The sequence below is a fragment of the Schistocerca americana genome, chromosome 1 (genome assembly GCF_021461395.2).
Source record: "Schistocerca americana isolate TAMUIC-IGC-003095 chromosome 1, iqSchAmer2.1, whole genome shotgun sequence".
Lineage (NCBI taxonomy): Eukaryota > Metazoa > Arthropoda > Insecta > Orthoptera > Acrididae > Schistocerca > Schistocerca americana.
Window position 1 is genome coordinate 514,635,530 of NC_060119.1, and position 16,687 is coordinate 514,652,216.

At 38.9% G+C, this 16,687-nt stretch overlaps 1 protein-coding gene and 1 non-coding gene across 5 annotated transcripts in view; one reads left to right on the forward strand and one right to left on the reverse strand.

The window, feature by feature from the left end:
* The window catches only part of LOC124605113 (kelch-like protein 38), a 136,607-nt gene that overhangs the window by 49,018 nt on the left and 70,902 nt on the right, over positions 1-16,687 (reverse strand). For all 4 annotated transcript variants that reach the window (XM_047136592.1, XM_047136573.1, XM_047136583.1 and 1 more), the window contains 3 exons: positions 15,669-15,777; positions 15,360-15,481; positions 9,301-9,507 (listed from right to left, as the gene is read on the reverse strand). In XM_047136592.1, the coding sequence (XP_046992548.1) occupies positions 9,301-9,507; positions 15,360-15,481; positions 15,669-15,777 (438 nt within the window). The remainder of the gene's footprint in view (positions 1-9,300; positions 9,508-15,359; positions 15,482-15,668; positions 15,778-16,687) is intronic.
* On the forward strand, positions 7,369-7,443 carry Trnas-uga. Its single transcript has one exon. It is a non-coding gene; the product is annotated as a tRNA-Ser (tRNA).

Sequence of the window (16,687 nt, forward strand, 5' to 3'; positions counted from 1 at the left end):
TAAAGTAATGGTGGCTGAGCTGAATAATGTTAGATTTGGATGCTAGCAAGAAATTACCACGTATTAGCGGTTAAATGTTTGTATTACTTGAGCAAAATGGACTTTCAGTGAAGAAAACTAAGTAATATGACATTGTAAATAAGGGAATATATGACTGATTAAATTATGTATGAAGTTATCAAAACATAAGTGCATTGTATTTGTGCGTGCTCACAGACAACCTGTGAATGTTGATAGGGTACAACAAATGCACCATAATTAGGAACATAATGAGAATTCATATCATGTTGATAGTGATCGACAGTGTAATTCAATGAAAATAGGATATAAAAACAGTGACATTTAACTGAAGTGTTAGAAATGTAAAAGAAGGGTGAAAAGTGAACAAAGAAAAACTCGATTCGAATCTAACGTGCCAGTGCAGAAACATGTTAGTATGCCAATCTACCAACAATTCCAGGGCCAAGAAGAAATTCAGAGTAAGGGGTCAGAAGGTTCAGACTTGTCAGTCTGTATTATGTCCACCACATCCCATTCCTGATCCTGATGCATGCCTGTAACCACCTGGTCCACCACAAGAGACAACAAGATATTGATCCATCAACTACACATCCTGGTAGCTGCTGTGTGGCAGTGTGTGTCATCATTTGAGACCAGCCCACCCCGCAGTGCCCAACTTCCCTGCGAGATCGACCAACGTCACCCAGTTTCTCTGCAATAACAAATTGTGAAAAAACTGAACAAGAAGATTTAGAAACTTCAGTCAAGGATATGGCCCCCCCCATGGGAGGGGGAGGGGAGGGGGCGACTAGCGGGTAGAAGAGGTTGAATAGATCAGCTGATCGGTTTGACTGTCTTATTGTTATTGGTTTAAAGTTAATATATATTGCAAGGTGGTGTGTGTCGCCTGCACGAGCAAAATATTTATTCCTTGACCTCGCGTTGCTCCATGGCGAGTGGAAGAAAAGAAAATCAGAATGTGACAGGACTTGTTTCCGAGACAGGATAGCGAGAGGATGTGTATGAAGTGTGTGCAATGAAACAGTCATTGTTAGCCGCCATATTGTATAATCTGTGTTTTTTTGAGATTCATGAGCGATATGTAAAATTAAGGTGGAGTTTAGTAACAGCCATAATACAATATGTTGCATTTCAAAGGTAATTTCATGTATTTATTTTTGATCAAAATATTCTGTGATGAACCGTAATGTACGACAAGCTTGTATAGGACATCAAACATTTGGTGGTTGAAGCTTGCTGTAGAACCTGCTTTAATAACATGGTCAAAAGCATAGAGAAAGTTTTCTCTGCTAAAACGAACTCATTTCACTTGCAGACAATCATCGAATGACCATATCCAAATGGCAGTATTCTAATTTGAGAAGATCCTGTAGAAGTTTTCTTTCTATTACATTTAAAGAATTTTACAAATGATCGTCAGAGTTGTCAGCTGCTTCTACACCATGAGAGTAACTTGTCTACATGTACGAAATTACGTATGCTGTGGGAGTAGTCGACACTGCTCAGTATATTGTCCTTCGCAGACATACAAAGACACTACACACACTAGTTCAATAATAACGAGTTTAATATTACCAGCTTAAAACCATTAATTTCTTCTTTTAAGTGATAACATTATAACTTTTAAAGAAATATATACAGGATGAAAGTTAATGTGGAAATATCAGCATAAGAACTCAAAAGTCATGATTACCAAAGAGGTCCAAACTCAGTCTACCAGAACTGCTTTTCGGTCATAGGTACATTCGGAAAACACCATGCTTCTATGGCCTTGATTAATGTGAAAAGTTTAGAAAATGTTGCAATTTGTGAACAACATAAAAATTTGATTAAAGAAATACAAAAAACATCTGTGCACACCATACAGTCTAGGTGAGCGAAGCAGTGGTCACTAAGCTAGGTATTCTGTAACACTTCCTAAGGGCATGCTCCAAGTTACTTTTACACCTCAAGACTTACCTGCAATCAGAATGACATGCTGTGTTATGGAGATTTTTGGTCTCCTGAAACACCATAATATGCAAATATAAAACATATTTCAAAAGTCTATAACAGATCAACATCAGAGCTACAGACCTACAGCCTTCTGTGGTTGTTTGATGACCTTTCTTGAAAATGGGAATGGTGTGCTTTTCTCCAATTTTTGGAATACTTTGCTCCTCTAGAGCTCTACAGGGGAGCCTTGTTTAATTTTAGTGACTTTAGCTGTTTCTCAATGCCAATATCTATATTACTCATCTATTCAGCAGTGTGAGAATTAAAGTGTGGCAGCACTTCTGCAGCTTCTGTTCTACAGAAGCACATGAAAATGGAATTCAGAATTCTCAGTTTTGCTTTGCTGCTCTCAATTTCAGTTCCTCCACTATCCATGAATGGCTGGACACTTCAGTGCCACTGACATCTTTTGCATACACCTATTTTTTAAACAATTAAAAATTCTTCTACAGTAGTCACTGAAGGTTCATACATTGCCTTCCTGAGAGCCAAATGTATTTCATTCAACATTTCTCTATCTATAACCCTAAGCTTTGACATGATACATTTGTCTGTTTATCCATCCTACTGAACATGTAAATCTTTCTACTTGGTTTATTTGCGCTCTGTACTTTAGTAAACACTGTTGTTACAAATACCTTAAGGACACCGGTACACGTTTCAATATGGACATCCTCAAAGAGCGTCAAAGGTCAGGTCTAAAGAGGATCAGAGGTCAGGTCTGTTTGTTGCCATTGGGTCTAATATATTTCTATCTTGAGTGCGCTTCCAAACTACAGTTTTCTGAGAAATCATTTAGTACTATTTCGCAGGATTTCTTTTCATGCACATCACTTACAATAATGACAGTATGATTGACGACCATATGTATCAGAAGCTGAGTATTTATCTGCAGCTTTTGGTTACTTTTGGGTTGAGTCTGGTGGTTGACATAAGGACACAATTATAAGCTTATGTCCACTCTTCATACAGATTCTTGCCCAATCTCACAAGCAGCTTCAAATTTTATCTCAGTGGATCTGAGTTTCTCATCTACTGTAACAACTATGCCACATCCATTTACCAATAACCTATCCTTTTAATCTCATTTAGATTTACCTAAAAATCTCACTGCTGTCAATTGTGGGCTTTAGTTAGCTTTATTATATGACCACTGTTTATTAAGACTGGTTCACTCCATAGGATTTTGTAGTGAATACTTCGGCAGTTGATACTACAATTTTAATCAGTTCATCTGTGTGTGTTGTGGGGGAGGGGGGACATTTGTTTGGATCTTATTCTAATAATGCAGGGTATCTTATAGCTATCATTAACTGGATTGGATGGAGAGTCATCTAAAAAAAAAAAAAAAAAAAAAAAAAAAAAAAAAAAAAAAAAAAAAAATAAAAAATAAAAAATAAAAAAATAATAATAATAATAAAAAAATAAAAAAAAAATTCTCAATCCTATGGTATAAGCACATGAAGTCACCACCAAACTTCTCACTGAACCTTTGATGTCTCTCACTGAAGCCTTCGACTAGGCACAAAACCGGAGGGCCTCGATCAGTTCTAGGGACAATGCATCAGATCATAAATTTTGTAGAAACTCTGTGAGCAAGGTTGGTCTTCTCAACCACCTCTGCCAGTTACTGGGGTTATCCTACTACGACCTCGCTCTCCAGATGACTTATATTTGTTCCAACATATGCCACAATCGACAGTTTTTTGTATCTTTTTCCCCAAAGCTGCCGAAACAGCCTCTTCAGCTTATTGACTGAGGACTCCACAAATACATACAGAATGCACAAGTTTATCCTTGCCATCCCTTCCTGCCATTTCCTAAAGGGTATCATTATGCACCATATGTTTGAAGTGTCAATGATTAATGAACCTCTTCCCTTTTATGCTTGCATTCTCTTGACAAAGGACACAGCATGCTTCCACAAAGTTGAAGTGAGTCTCACTAGCTCAGTTTCAGTTTCAGTGACAGACAGCACCTTAAACTAGTTGGTCTGGGGGATAGGTGCAGCACCTGGAGTTCTCCCTGGTCCCGCCTCCCTGATCATGGCCTAGACCCAGCACTGACATGCCACTCACAGTCAAGTGGATGAGCACTGATAGCTCCTACACTTAACACAGAGGAGACAATATCCATGGGAGATGGTTGTACTTGAGGTACCTTTGGTACAAGACTCTTGGGAGTGCGCCAGACACATCCATTTGCAGCAGCTTCCAATCACAATAAGAGTTATTTCCAGCTGCTTATGAACAGTAGCTAACTCATCCTGTGCCTGAGACCACCAGTCACAGTTGGTACAATGTTTACCTGGACACTAACCAAATTAACTTGAAATAAACCTTACTGATGGTTTTAATTTCTACAACAATTGCAAGTTCACTTTAAGACATGCTATGATAAGATAAGAGCCTGGAATAAAAGTTACAAATTCCTTGAAAAATATTTGTATCTTTAATTCTGTTGAAATTATGCTTCTTAACAGACTCATGAATAACTGTTGAAAACAATGATGATGTGTGACAAATGTCATCAATATACATCAGTGTTGAAGGGAAAAATTAATGGAACACTTATTTTTGAATCCAAGTATTTGTACGAGTTGACCATTTCAAATTGTAGCTCACTGACATTGTAGTCATGGGAAGTGTACAGTTTACATCTCTGAACATTTAAAGCAAACTGACAATCTTTCAACAATTTTAAACTTTACCAAGATCTGACAGGATATTTACAATTTTTTTTCTTCAAGTAGTACATCATATTAGACAACTGCATAACCTGCAAAACGTCTGAATTACTAATTATACTGTCAGACAAGTCATTAATATACAACCTAATAGTAAGCTTTCTAAAAATTCTGCATCCTGACTACCAATAAACTTCTGATCCAGTCACAAATTTAATTTAATACTACATGTTGTTGTTGTGGTCTTCAGTCCTGAGACTGGTTTGATGCAGCTCTCCATGCTACTCTATCCTGTGCAAGCTTCTTCATCTCCCAGTACCTACTGCAACCTACATCCCTCTGTATCTGTTTGGTGTATTCATCTCTTGGTCTCCCTCTACGATTTTTACCCTCCACACTGCCCTCCAATACCAAATTGGTGATCCCTTGATGCCTCAGAACATGTCCTACCAACCGATCCCTTCTCCTAGTCAAGTTGTGCCACAAAATTCTCTTCTCCCCAATCCTATTCAGTACTTCCTCATTAGTTATGTGATCTACCCATCTAATCTTCAGCATTCTTCTGTAGCACCACATTTCGAAAGCTTCTATTCTCTTCTTGTCCAAACTATTTATCGTCCATGTTTCACTTCCATACATGGCTACACCCCATACAAATACTTTCAGAAATGATTTCCTGACACTTAACTCTATACTTGATGTTAACAAATTTCTCTTCTTCAGAAATGCTTTCCTTGCCATTGCCAGTCTACATTTTATATCCTCTCTACTTCGACCATCATCAGTTATTTTGCTCCCCAAATAGCAAAACTCCTTTACTACTTTAAGTGTCTCATTTCCTAATCCCCTAATCCCCTCAACATCACCCGACTTAATTCGACTACATTCCATTATCCTCATTTTGCTTTTGTTGATGTTCAACTTATATCCTCCTTTCAAGACACTGTCCATTCCATTCAGCTGCTCTTCCAAGTCCTTCGCTGTCTCTGACAGAATTACAATGTCATCAGCGAACCTCAAAGTTTTTATTTCTTCTCCATGGATTTTAATACCTACTCTGAATTTTTCTTTTGATTCCTTCACTGATTGCCCAATATAGAGATTGAATAACATCGGGGAGAGGCTACAACCCTGTCTCACTCCCTTCCCAACCACTGCTTCCCTTTCATGCCCCTCCACTCTTATAACTGCCATCTGCGTAAATAGCCTATTGCTCCCTATATTTTACCCCTGCCACCTTCAGAATTTGTAAGAGAGTATTCCAGTCAACATTAACAAAATCTTTCTCTAAGTCTACAAATGCTAGAAACATAGGTTTGCCTTTCCTTAATCTAGCTTTTAAGATAAGTCGTAGGGTCAGTATTGCCTCATGTGTTCCGATATTTCTACGGAATCCAAACTGATCTTCCCCAAGGTTGGCTTCTACTAGTTTTTCCATTTGTCTGTAAAGAATTCGCGTTAGTATTTTGCAGCCGTGACTTATTAAACTGATAGTTCGGTAATTTTCACATCTGTCAACCGCTGCTTTCTTTGGGATTGGAATTATTATATTCTTCTTGAAGTCTGAGGGTATTTCGCCTGTCTCATACATTTTGCTCACCAGATGGTAGAGTTTTGTCAGGACTGGCTCTCCCAATGCTGTCAGTAGTTCTAATGGAATGTTGTCTACTCCCGGGGCCTTGTTTCGACTCAGGTCTTTCAGTGCTCTGTCAAACTCTTCATGCAGTATTATATCTCCCATATCATTTTCATCTACATCCTCTTCCATTTCCATAATATTGTCCTCAAGTATATCGCCCTTGTATAGACCCTCTGTATACTCCTTCCACCTTTCTGCTTTCTGCTTTCCCTTCTTTGCTTAGAACGGGGTTTCCATCTGAGCTCTTGATATTCATACAAGTGGTTCTCTTTTCTCCAAAGGTCTCTTTCTGCTTTCACTTCTTTGCTTAGAACTGGATTTCCATCTGAGCTCTTGATATTCATACAAGTGGTTCCCTTTTCTCTTTTCTCCAAAGGTCTCTTTAATTTTCCTGTAGGCAGTATCTATCTTACCCCTAGTGAGATAAGCCTCAACATCCTAACATTTGTCCTCTAGCCATCCCATGTCCATACTACATACGGTCACAGTTTTGTTAATAAGCATTGATGTGGTACCAAGTCAAAAGCTTTCGAGAAGTCAAGAGATACTGCAGCAAACTAATCCATCCTTGAAACTTCCTGGCAGATTAAAACTGTGTGCTGGACTGAGACTCGAACTCAGGAGCTTTGCCTTTTGCGGGCTAGTGCTCTACCAACTGAGCTACCCAAGCACGACTCACGCCCCGTCCTCACAGCTCTACTTCTGCCAGTATCTCATCTCCTACCTTCCAGACTTTAAAGAAGCTCTCCTGCGAACCTGGTTCGCAGGAGAGCTTCTTTAAAGTCCCGAGTTCGAGTCTCGGTCTGGCACACAGTTTTAATCTGCCAGGAAGTTTCATATCAGCGCACACTCTGCTGCAGCGTGAAAATTTCATTCTGGAAACATCCCCCAGGCTGTGGCTAAGCCATGTCTCCGCAATATCCTTTCTTTCATGAGCGCTAGTTCTGCAGGTTTGCTTCTTTAAAGTTTGGAAGGTAGGAGACGAGATACTGGCAGAAGTAGAGCTGTGAGGACGGGGCGTGAGTCGTGCTTGGGTAGCTCAGTTGGTAGAGCACTTGCCCGTGAAAGGCAAAGGCCCCGAGTTCGAGTCTCGGTCCAGCACACAGTTTTAATCTGCCAGGAAGTTTCATATCAACGCACATTCTGCTGCAGAGTGAAAATCTCACTCTTAATCCATCCTTGATCCATAGCTTTCAGGAACTATGTGAGAAGATCTCAAATTCTGTTTAACGTGATCAGTGTTTTTGGAATCCTTGCTGGTTGGCATCGTGGTCATTCTGTTCAACATACCTCATTACTTTTGATCTCAGATTTTATTCTCCAATACAGTTCACAAATAATAATGTTGTACTTCTCCATACATATCAAACCATAAAGGTTACCTGACATACCTAAGAAGAAAACAGATGATAATCATCATGAAATGAAGTTTTGATGATTTAAGAGACTAAACTTAGAAGTATTGTCATATGTCCTACTTACAGAACTTTAAAAGTCCTCTAATGCTCATTTTATTTTATTCATCTACTTTTACATACATACTCCACAAGCCACTGTATGGTGTATGGCAGAGGATACATGTACCACTACTAAACATTTCCTTTTCTACACCACTTGCAAAAGAAGTGATGGAAAAATGACTCTCTATGTGCCTCTGTATGAGCTCTAATTTATCTTATCTTGGCTGTTCCTGCACAAAATGTACATTGGTGGCAGTAGAATTGTTCAGCAAATCAACTGCAGATGCCAGAACTCTACATTTTCTCAACAGTGTTCCACAGAAACATTGTTGTCTTCCTGTCAGGAATTTCCATTTGAGTTAACGAAGATCTCCGTAATATTCACATGTTACTGTAGCACATCTAGCAGCTTGCCTTTGCATTGCTTTGATGTCTTCCTTTAATTCAATCTGTTGGGGAGCCCAAACACTTAAGCAATACTCAAGAGTGAGTTGCACAAGAATTCTATATACTGTTTCCTTTGTAGATGAGCTATGCTTTCCTAAAATTGTCCCAGTACACTAAAATCAACCATTCCCTTTCCCTACTACCATCCTTATGTGCTCTTGCATTTCATAAGGCTTTGCAACATTATGCCTAAATGTATAATCAACATGACTGTGTCAAGAAGCATACCATTAACAATGCATTCAAACATTACACAGTTACTGTTCCAGCTCATGTGCAATAACTTACATTTTTCTACATTTAGTGCAAGCTGCTATTCATCACATCCAACAGAAATTCTGTTTTTAAGTCATTCTGCATCCTTCTACAGTCACTCAAAAATGATACTTTCCTGTATACTACAGCACTGTTAGCAAATGGTCACTGAGTGCTGCTTACCCCATTTTGTTGGACCATTTATGTATATAGAGAACAAGCACAGTCTTATTACATTTCCCTAAGGTAACCCTGACAATACATCTGTCTCTTATGAACACCCATCATCAAGGACGAGGTACTGGGTAATATTACTTAAGAAGCATCTCAGAGTTTGCAATGGGGCACCACGTGACATGCTTTCTGGAAATCTACAAGTCTTATGACATTTTATAAAACTCTTATTGCAAGAGATTGAATTGTATTTTTAATTCATCTGTGTCAGTTATATTCAAACTTGTTTTAACATCTCATCCGACAATTTTATATACATTTTTAATGAAATATTATTCTCATGTGCAATTAGGGAATCATTTTCTTGTAGACTTTGAATTATAATTGATGTTAACTGTATTCAAATGCATGTTTCTAACTTGCTAACATAGTTTTTACATGTGAATTCTGTGCTATACATTTTCACTGTTACATATAGGAGATATTACTAAGACAGTCAACAGTAAGCCTACTGCTCAGATACAGCTACAACAGAACTTCGAGGATTAAACAAATGTTGTTTATTTTACATTATTATAACAATATCTTGAAATTCAAAGTTCATAATATTTGTATCATCATACCTGTAAGATATATACTTTCTTCATATGGCATTGCACTATTGAATGCCATGTTGTTCGTTATTGGAGGCTCTCTGAATGTATGCCACACATCAGATCCAACGTGATATATATAGACTTCAATACCAAACACAAAAATGTACCCTTGATAAACACAGCATGCCACGGAGTACATATTCTGAGGAAGAGATGAACACTCGATCCATGATCCTGAAAAGAAACCTATATATAATATACAGTAATGGTAATGGTTAACATTTCTCTTCCTACCTTTATGAATAATAAAATATATTATACAACGAAAGTTACCACAACTACAAGTCTTGTTCTAACTAAACTGCTCAGACCATTTTATAATGATAATATATAACTATGACTACTTACCAGAATATCAGAAAACTTACCTGATTAGTAAAAGGGCATTTGTTTCAGCATAATACAACATATCTTGCTCACTTTCAGATTTCAGAACACTTTTATTTTGTTAAGTGAATGAAACAAAATTAAACAATCAATCATTAAATTCTATTATTCCTTCACAACCTATTACTCCTATTTATTTATTTAACTTGATTTTATCAGGGCCATCAGTTCCTTGTTTACATTGTAGTTGCCTAAGAAATGACCATTTTAAAATGACAAATAATATTAAAATGATTTGAACATCTATAGAGAGAATGTGAGTAAATAATACTGACTATGATCGAATAAGGTTAATACTGCCAGTACTACTTCTGGTGCTGCATGCATTTTTTTTATATTGGTATGACTATCAACCAGTGGTCCATCAGAATAAAAGGTCACTGCCAAACTGTGGCCATGAGAAAAGCAGAGCACCCCATGGTGCAACATGTAGCTGAACATAACACGCTTGATTTCAATAGCTATTTCACAAACCAGGCCATCTGGGTCCTCCCCTCCACCACCAGCTTTTCTGAATGTGCGCAGATGGGGTTATCTTTGTAGCACACTCTCCTTTCCCAAAATTACCCCAATCTCAACCTACAGTAACCTACTGTCCCCAAATCCTCCACCCAACATTTTCCAGCTCCTTGTCCTTTCACCTCCTCCTTTTTTATATACCCTCACCACTTTTGTGTGCCATCCACCCTTTCCCCTTCTTCTCTCCTTTTCTTACCTCCACATCTCATCTCCTGATGTTGCACCTTGCGATCTCTGGTCCCTGCAGGGCTTGCCAGACAGAGCTCTTCTCTCCCCACACCCGTACCATGCCATTCCTCCCCCTTTCCCACCCCACTCCAGATTGCTACTCAAGTGACACGAACATGCAACAACTAAAGGAACTGTTTCAAAGAATACAGACAACAGCAAGTGGACTGGGTTAGTTCAGGGTTGTTTGGGGATTGCATGTCAACCATTCAATAAGTTCTCAACAACTAACTTTCTTTGGTCAGTCCTATTGTCTGTAAGATTATACGATATGCACCACAAATCTTTCCTCTACACTTTATTTATTGCCTATCTTATAATTGTATTTTGTTTATATCCCAGAATTTTCATAATCACAATATTTTATGCTTAGTTAATATATATAAATTCAGAGGAGAACTTTCTGAGCCATTTACGATTAAAACAGGGTTAAGACTAGGAGATGGTCTATCACCACTGCTCTTCAACTGTCCTCTTGAATACTTGATGAGAAAATGGTTGATCTGATTTGATTTTAACAGGGAAGCTAAAACAGTTTAGTTCTAATCCACCACTTCCCACACCGAAACTGAGTTTGTTGTGCGGTATCACTCCCTGTATATCTAGTAGAGCCAACCAATGCCCTTAAATAGTGCAAGGAGTCCCTTTACCAGTTTTTTGTTAGGCACAATTTCTTCAGGTCTAGTTGTCCCGAAGATTCTGTATCTTTTGCTCTCCAATGCCATGCATTTGAACATTAGGTGTGATTCACTTTCTTCACCCCCGTCACACACCCTACATTTAGGGTCTTCTTCCATTATACCCATTGGGTGTAGGTGTTTTTTGAAATTCCCATGGCCTGTCATCAGTTCAGTCATGAGTTTGATCTCTTTCCTGTTCAATCCCAGGATTACAGAGCCTCTTTTAAAACATGGCTTGGGCATCATTACCATCCCATGTTTTTGTTTATGGACCTTAGTCCAATATTCTACATGCTGTTTCCTAAGCCAGTTCCATGGTTCTAGTTTGACCATAGCCCTGGTGATTGTCAGGACAGGTTCCAGTCCAATAAATGGAGTCATTGCCCCCATCCTGGCCAATCTGTCAGCTTGTTCATTGCCACAGATCTCTGAGTGGTCATGGACCCACACTAGGTTTACGCTATTGTTTCCCCTTAGCTCCACCAGAGCCATGTGGCATTCTGCAAAAATCTTAAATCTTGTTGCAGGAGCTGCCAGTGATTTCAGGACTGCCTGGCTGTCTGAATAGACATAGATGCTACGGTCATTATAGCACCTACACATGTTCTCCTCCACACATGTCCTGATTGCAGTAATTTCAGCTTGGAATACAGAGGCCAGTTTTCCTAGAGAGATGATGCCCTCCAGTCTTGGCTGAACCCCTTACACCCCTGCCCCAACTCCTTGGTCCGATTTCGACCCATCGGTGAACCAAACGATGTCCCCCGTACAGTGTCGAACTGTTTTTCCCACTGCTCCCTGCTTCCAATTATTATATTGAAAGGCTTGTTGAAGCAGTTGGGAGTTATTATATAGTCAGCAGGCATTTCCCCAGCCATTCCTATACTTACCTCACTCACTATGTTAGTGTGTGATTCTGGATATCCAAATGAGACCCAGTTTTTGCCAGTTTTAAGTTTGTATGCCCCAGCTGCTGCCTCCATCTTGACCCAAAGGTGTAGTGGAGGCACATCCAGCATGGCTTCCATCCCAGCAGTTGGTGTGCTGCTAATTCCGCCTGTTATGGCTAAGCAGGCCAGTCGCTGCCCCTTAGCAAACTCCTTAGCTGCAACCTGCTGTTCTACATTCTTCCACCACACTACAGCCCTAGGTCTAACCACTGTGGTGTGTATCCAGTGCATACTCCTGGGGCTTAGGCCCCAGTTTTTGCCACAAGCCCTTCTGGTACTCACTAGAGTACTTTTTGCCTTGGAGCAGATGCTCTTAATGTGAGGGGTCCCTGTTAGTTTCTCTTCTAAGGTTACTCCTAGATATTTCACTATCCCCTTCACAGGTAGAGTTTCATCGAAGAACTTCAGATTCCAACTCAGAGTGCTGGATATGCCTCTTTGAAAATCCACTACAACAGTCTTCTTAGGATTAACAGTCAGATCCTGTTTGATGCACCAATTTTGCACAATGTCCAATCCTCCTTGTGCCATATTTCTAACTGTGTCAGTAAATTTGCCAAGTATTACTATGACAAGGTCATCTGCGTATCCTTGGCACAAGCATTGTCTGGAATTTAGTTACTCAATGAGTTCGTTCACCACTAGATTCCACAATAAAGGTGACAGAACTCCTCCTTGTGGGCAGCCTCTAATGGTGCTACTTACCATCTTTTCATTCATCATGGTAGCCTCTACCTTCCTTCCACTAAGCATGGCCCTAGTCCATTTACATATAGTGGTCCCTAGGTCATGTACCTCTATTGCCCTTACCATGGAATCGAAGGTCGTATTACTGAAGGCCCCCTCGATATCCAGGAAGATGTAGAGGGCTATTTCTTGGAAGTGAAGTGCTTTCTCCACCCTCCAAATGTGTTGGGGGAGAGCTGTCACACACAATTTACCTGGTTGATGTACATGTTGGTTTGAATGTAGAGGGGCCCTAATTAGCCTCCTCCCCCAACGTAAACATTAACCAATTTTTCCAATGTTTTGAGAATGAAGGAGGACAGACTGATTGGTCTCGTATCCTTGGCCTTGGTATGATCAATTCTCCCTGACTTTGGAATGAAGACAACCTTCACTGTCCTCCAAGCATTGGAAATGATTCCTACTGCTAGGCTAACACTGAATAACCTGCATAGGATTCTCATGAGATTCTCTCCTGCCTGTTGCAGGAAAGCTGGAAAAATTCCATCTGGGACAGGTGACTTGAACGGTTGGAATGTTCCCACCGCCCATTGGATTTTATTAAAGTCCACACACTCTTTGGCCGATTTCCCGTCCTCTCTTCAAGTACCTGAGAACCATTATCTCTCCGGGATTACATTCTGGTCTGTGTTGTCCGGCAGAGCATATTGAGGAAAGCAAGTTTTGAGGAGCAGTTCCAGCATCTCATGTGCTGTCTTTGTATATTCTCTATCCTCCTTCCTCAACGTACCTCCTGGATTGGTTGGTACTCTAGTGAAAATTCTGTGAAGTCTGGCTTGAGCAGCCTTGCTCTCCCCTTCCTCATAGAATGCCTTCCAGGATGCCTTCTTTGCTTGTTTGATTGCAAGGTTGTAATTGACAAGGGCCTCACGATATTTAGTCCATTTTCCTTTACGTCTCGCAATGTTAAACAGTCTTTGTACCTGAATGAATTTTATCCATGGTGGATCCTGTCGAACTCTGTGACTGTTCCTTTATAGGGTGTAGAAAAATATCTGCTACCAGTCACTTTGTACCTGTCTTCTTTGAATTTCCAAGTTATTATTCCACCAAGGCACACTCCTATTTGTGCACTTCTTGGTAATTGTGCAGTTGTCCTGATATGAGGTCACTATGGCAGAGGTAACAACCTCTGCTACTCCCTCAAACTCTACTGGATTCCTTATTGAGGTTTTAATTTCTGATAAGCCTAAGTCAAGGTCCCTCCTATATGTCTCTCAGTCTGTTTTCCTGGGATTCCTATAGGTCATGGTCTGTCTGATTCCCATTTCAACCTTGAATTTAATGTACATGTGTAATTTTTTGTTTGTTTGTGTTTATCAAATGGAAACATGTTTATCTTCTGTATTTTTATTTTCTTGTAATTGTACTTGAGAACAAAATCAGTTTAATACCCTATTACATCCAGTATTGACAATAATGGTACAAAGAGAATCCTAAAAACATAACAACTGGAACCAAGAAAGATGATATAAATCTAAACTGTTTGGGATTCGGAGATGACTTGGCATTACTAGCTAATAATGTACAAGAAGCTAGAAATCAAAAAATGAGGTTGCTAAATATAGCACAAAAAATAGGACTTCAGATATCTTCCGAAAAGACTGGGATGATGGTAGCAGAACCGCTAGTAATAGACCGTGTAACAGTAGACAACAGAAAAATTAAAATAGTCAAGCAATTTAAATATCTTGGAGAGATTATAACACACAACTTGGATGAAAAACCTGCTTGGTAAGAAAGAACCAATAAAATGATACAAGCTCAAAACTAACATGATCTACATACAATAAGAAATGTCTATCAATTCAAACAAAATTAAAACACTACAAGATGGTGGTTCAGCCAGAGGTAACATACACAAGTGAGACTCTTTTTAAAGTCACTAGAGAAACAGAGTCGACAAAATACTAAAAGTAGAGAGAAAAATAGCTACAACATGCATAAATAAATAATACCAGAAGGAAGGACAACAGTGGATAGTGTCAAATGAAGGAGTGTACAGGGAAGTGCAGCCCATCACAGATACTATACGTAAAAAGAGGATTTCTTTCTTTGGCCACATAATGAGGATGCCAGAAACCAGATTAGCAAGAAAAATTATGCAGAAACTGTGGAATTTGAAGCAACAAGTAGGATGGATCAAGGAAATTAAAGAGTATATGGGGGAACTAGATATAAACTTGGATGATCTGCAAAACAAGACAGAAAATCTCAAGAAACTAAAAGACAAAAATATAGGATTTAAATGAAAAGTAGACAAATGACACACAATGAAAAGGGTATTTACAGATGAGGAAAGACAGGAAAGATCAGAACAAATGAAAAGATACTGGGCAGTTAAAAAAGAACGAAACATGTGCTTACTGAAGAAGAGGACCAGGAAATGATTGTCACTAAAGTGGTCCAATGAGGCCGTAAAAGCAAATAATAATAATTATTATTATTATCATTATTATTAGTATAATTATAATAAATATATGTGTGTATATGTATCACAGGTTTTTTTACTTACTAGTGACAACATTGTATTTTGTGACAGATGCTGTTATTAATCTATGTCGCCCAAAACCTCCAATAACATAAATTTCATCATTGAGACAACACACAGCATGATGTCTTCTAGGTGATGGTAAACTGAAACAATTAAATTTCACTAAGTTTTAAAAATTATTATTTCTTGTTTAAAGTCTCAACAAGTTGAGTAGTATATCATACACTATGTTGTAAAATGTCATTATGCACAGTCTTTAAAAAATGACTAACATCTGAAAGGATATAAATAAGTGAATATTATTCCACAATAAAACAGAAAATCTAATACCTTGTTTCATATGCCCAGTCTTCTTTGAATATATCATATTTCCAGATAGACTTGTTCCAGTTGGCATGTCCCATAAAATATTCACCCCCAATGATGAAAAGCTCCCTTCCTGAAACACCATTACATTACAGACAGACTTAAAGGGTTGTAGTATTTCACCAGTTCATCAATCTTTCTTGCAACACAAGGAAATCTACATCTTCCAGAAGAGATTTTCACTCTGCAGTGGAGTGTGCGCTGATATGAAACTTCCTGGCAGATTCAAACTGTGTGCCAGACCGAGACTAACTCGGGACCTGGACCTTTACCTTTCGTGGGCAAGTGCTCTCATTCTGGAAACATCCCCCACGCTGTGACTAAGCCATGTCTCCGCAATATCCTTTCTTCCAGGAAAGCTAGTTCTGCAAGGTTCGCAGAAGAGCTTCTATGAAGTTTGGAAGGTAGGAGATGAGGTACTGGCAGAATTGAAGCTGTGAGGATGAGTCAAGGCAAAGGTCCCGAGTTGAGTCCCGGTCCGGCACACAGTTTTAATCTGCCAAGAAATTGCAAATCTACATCTTGTTTTGTCTGAAGTCTTCATGCTGACTGCAAAAAGTGTTTAAGTGTTTTTGACTGATAAGTGTTTTTGACTGCAAAAAGTGTTTAAGTGTTTTTGCTGCATACTGAAAGAATGTTGTAAGTTATATTGACAGGAAAAAGGCAGATACATTAGGATGTAGTTCCCATCAATGACAAAGGTTATTTAGGACACAGTACAAGCTAAGATTGGGTAATGATGTGGAAGTGTACCAGCTGTGTCATTTACAAAGCAACCAACCCAGTATTTGACCTATGCAAATAATAGTATTTGAAGAAAACCAAGACTTGCATATTTCAAGATGAATTTGAGCTCTCACCTTCCTTAGTGTCTTATCACTGCACCACTCTGCTCAGTGTAATTAATAAAACAGGACAATAAAACAGTGAGAGCTAGTTGCACTGATATGGTCACAAATTTAGATGTAGTCTGAAGTTAGTAT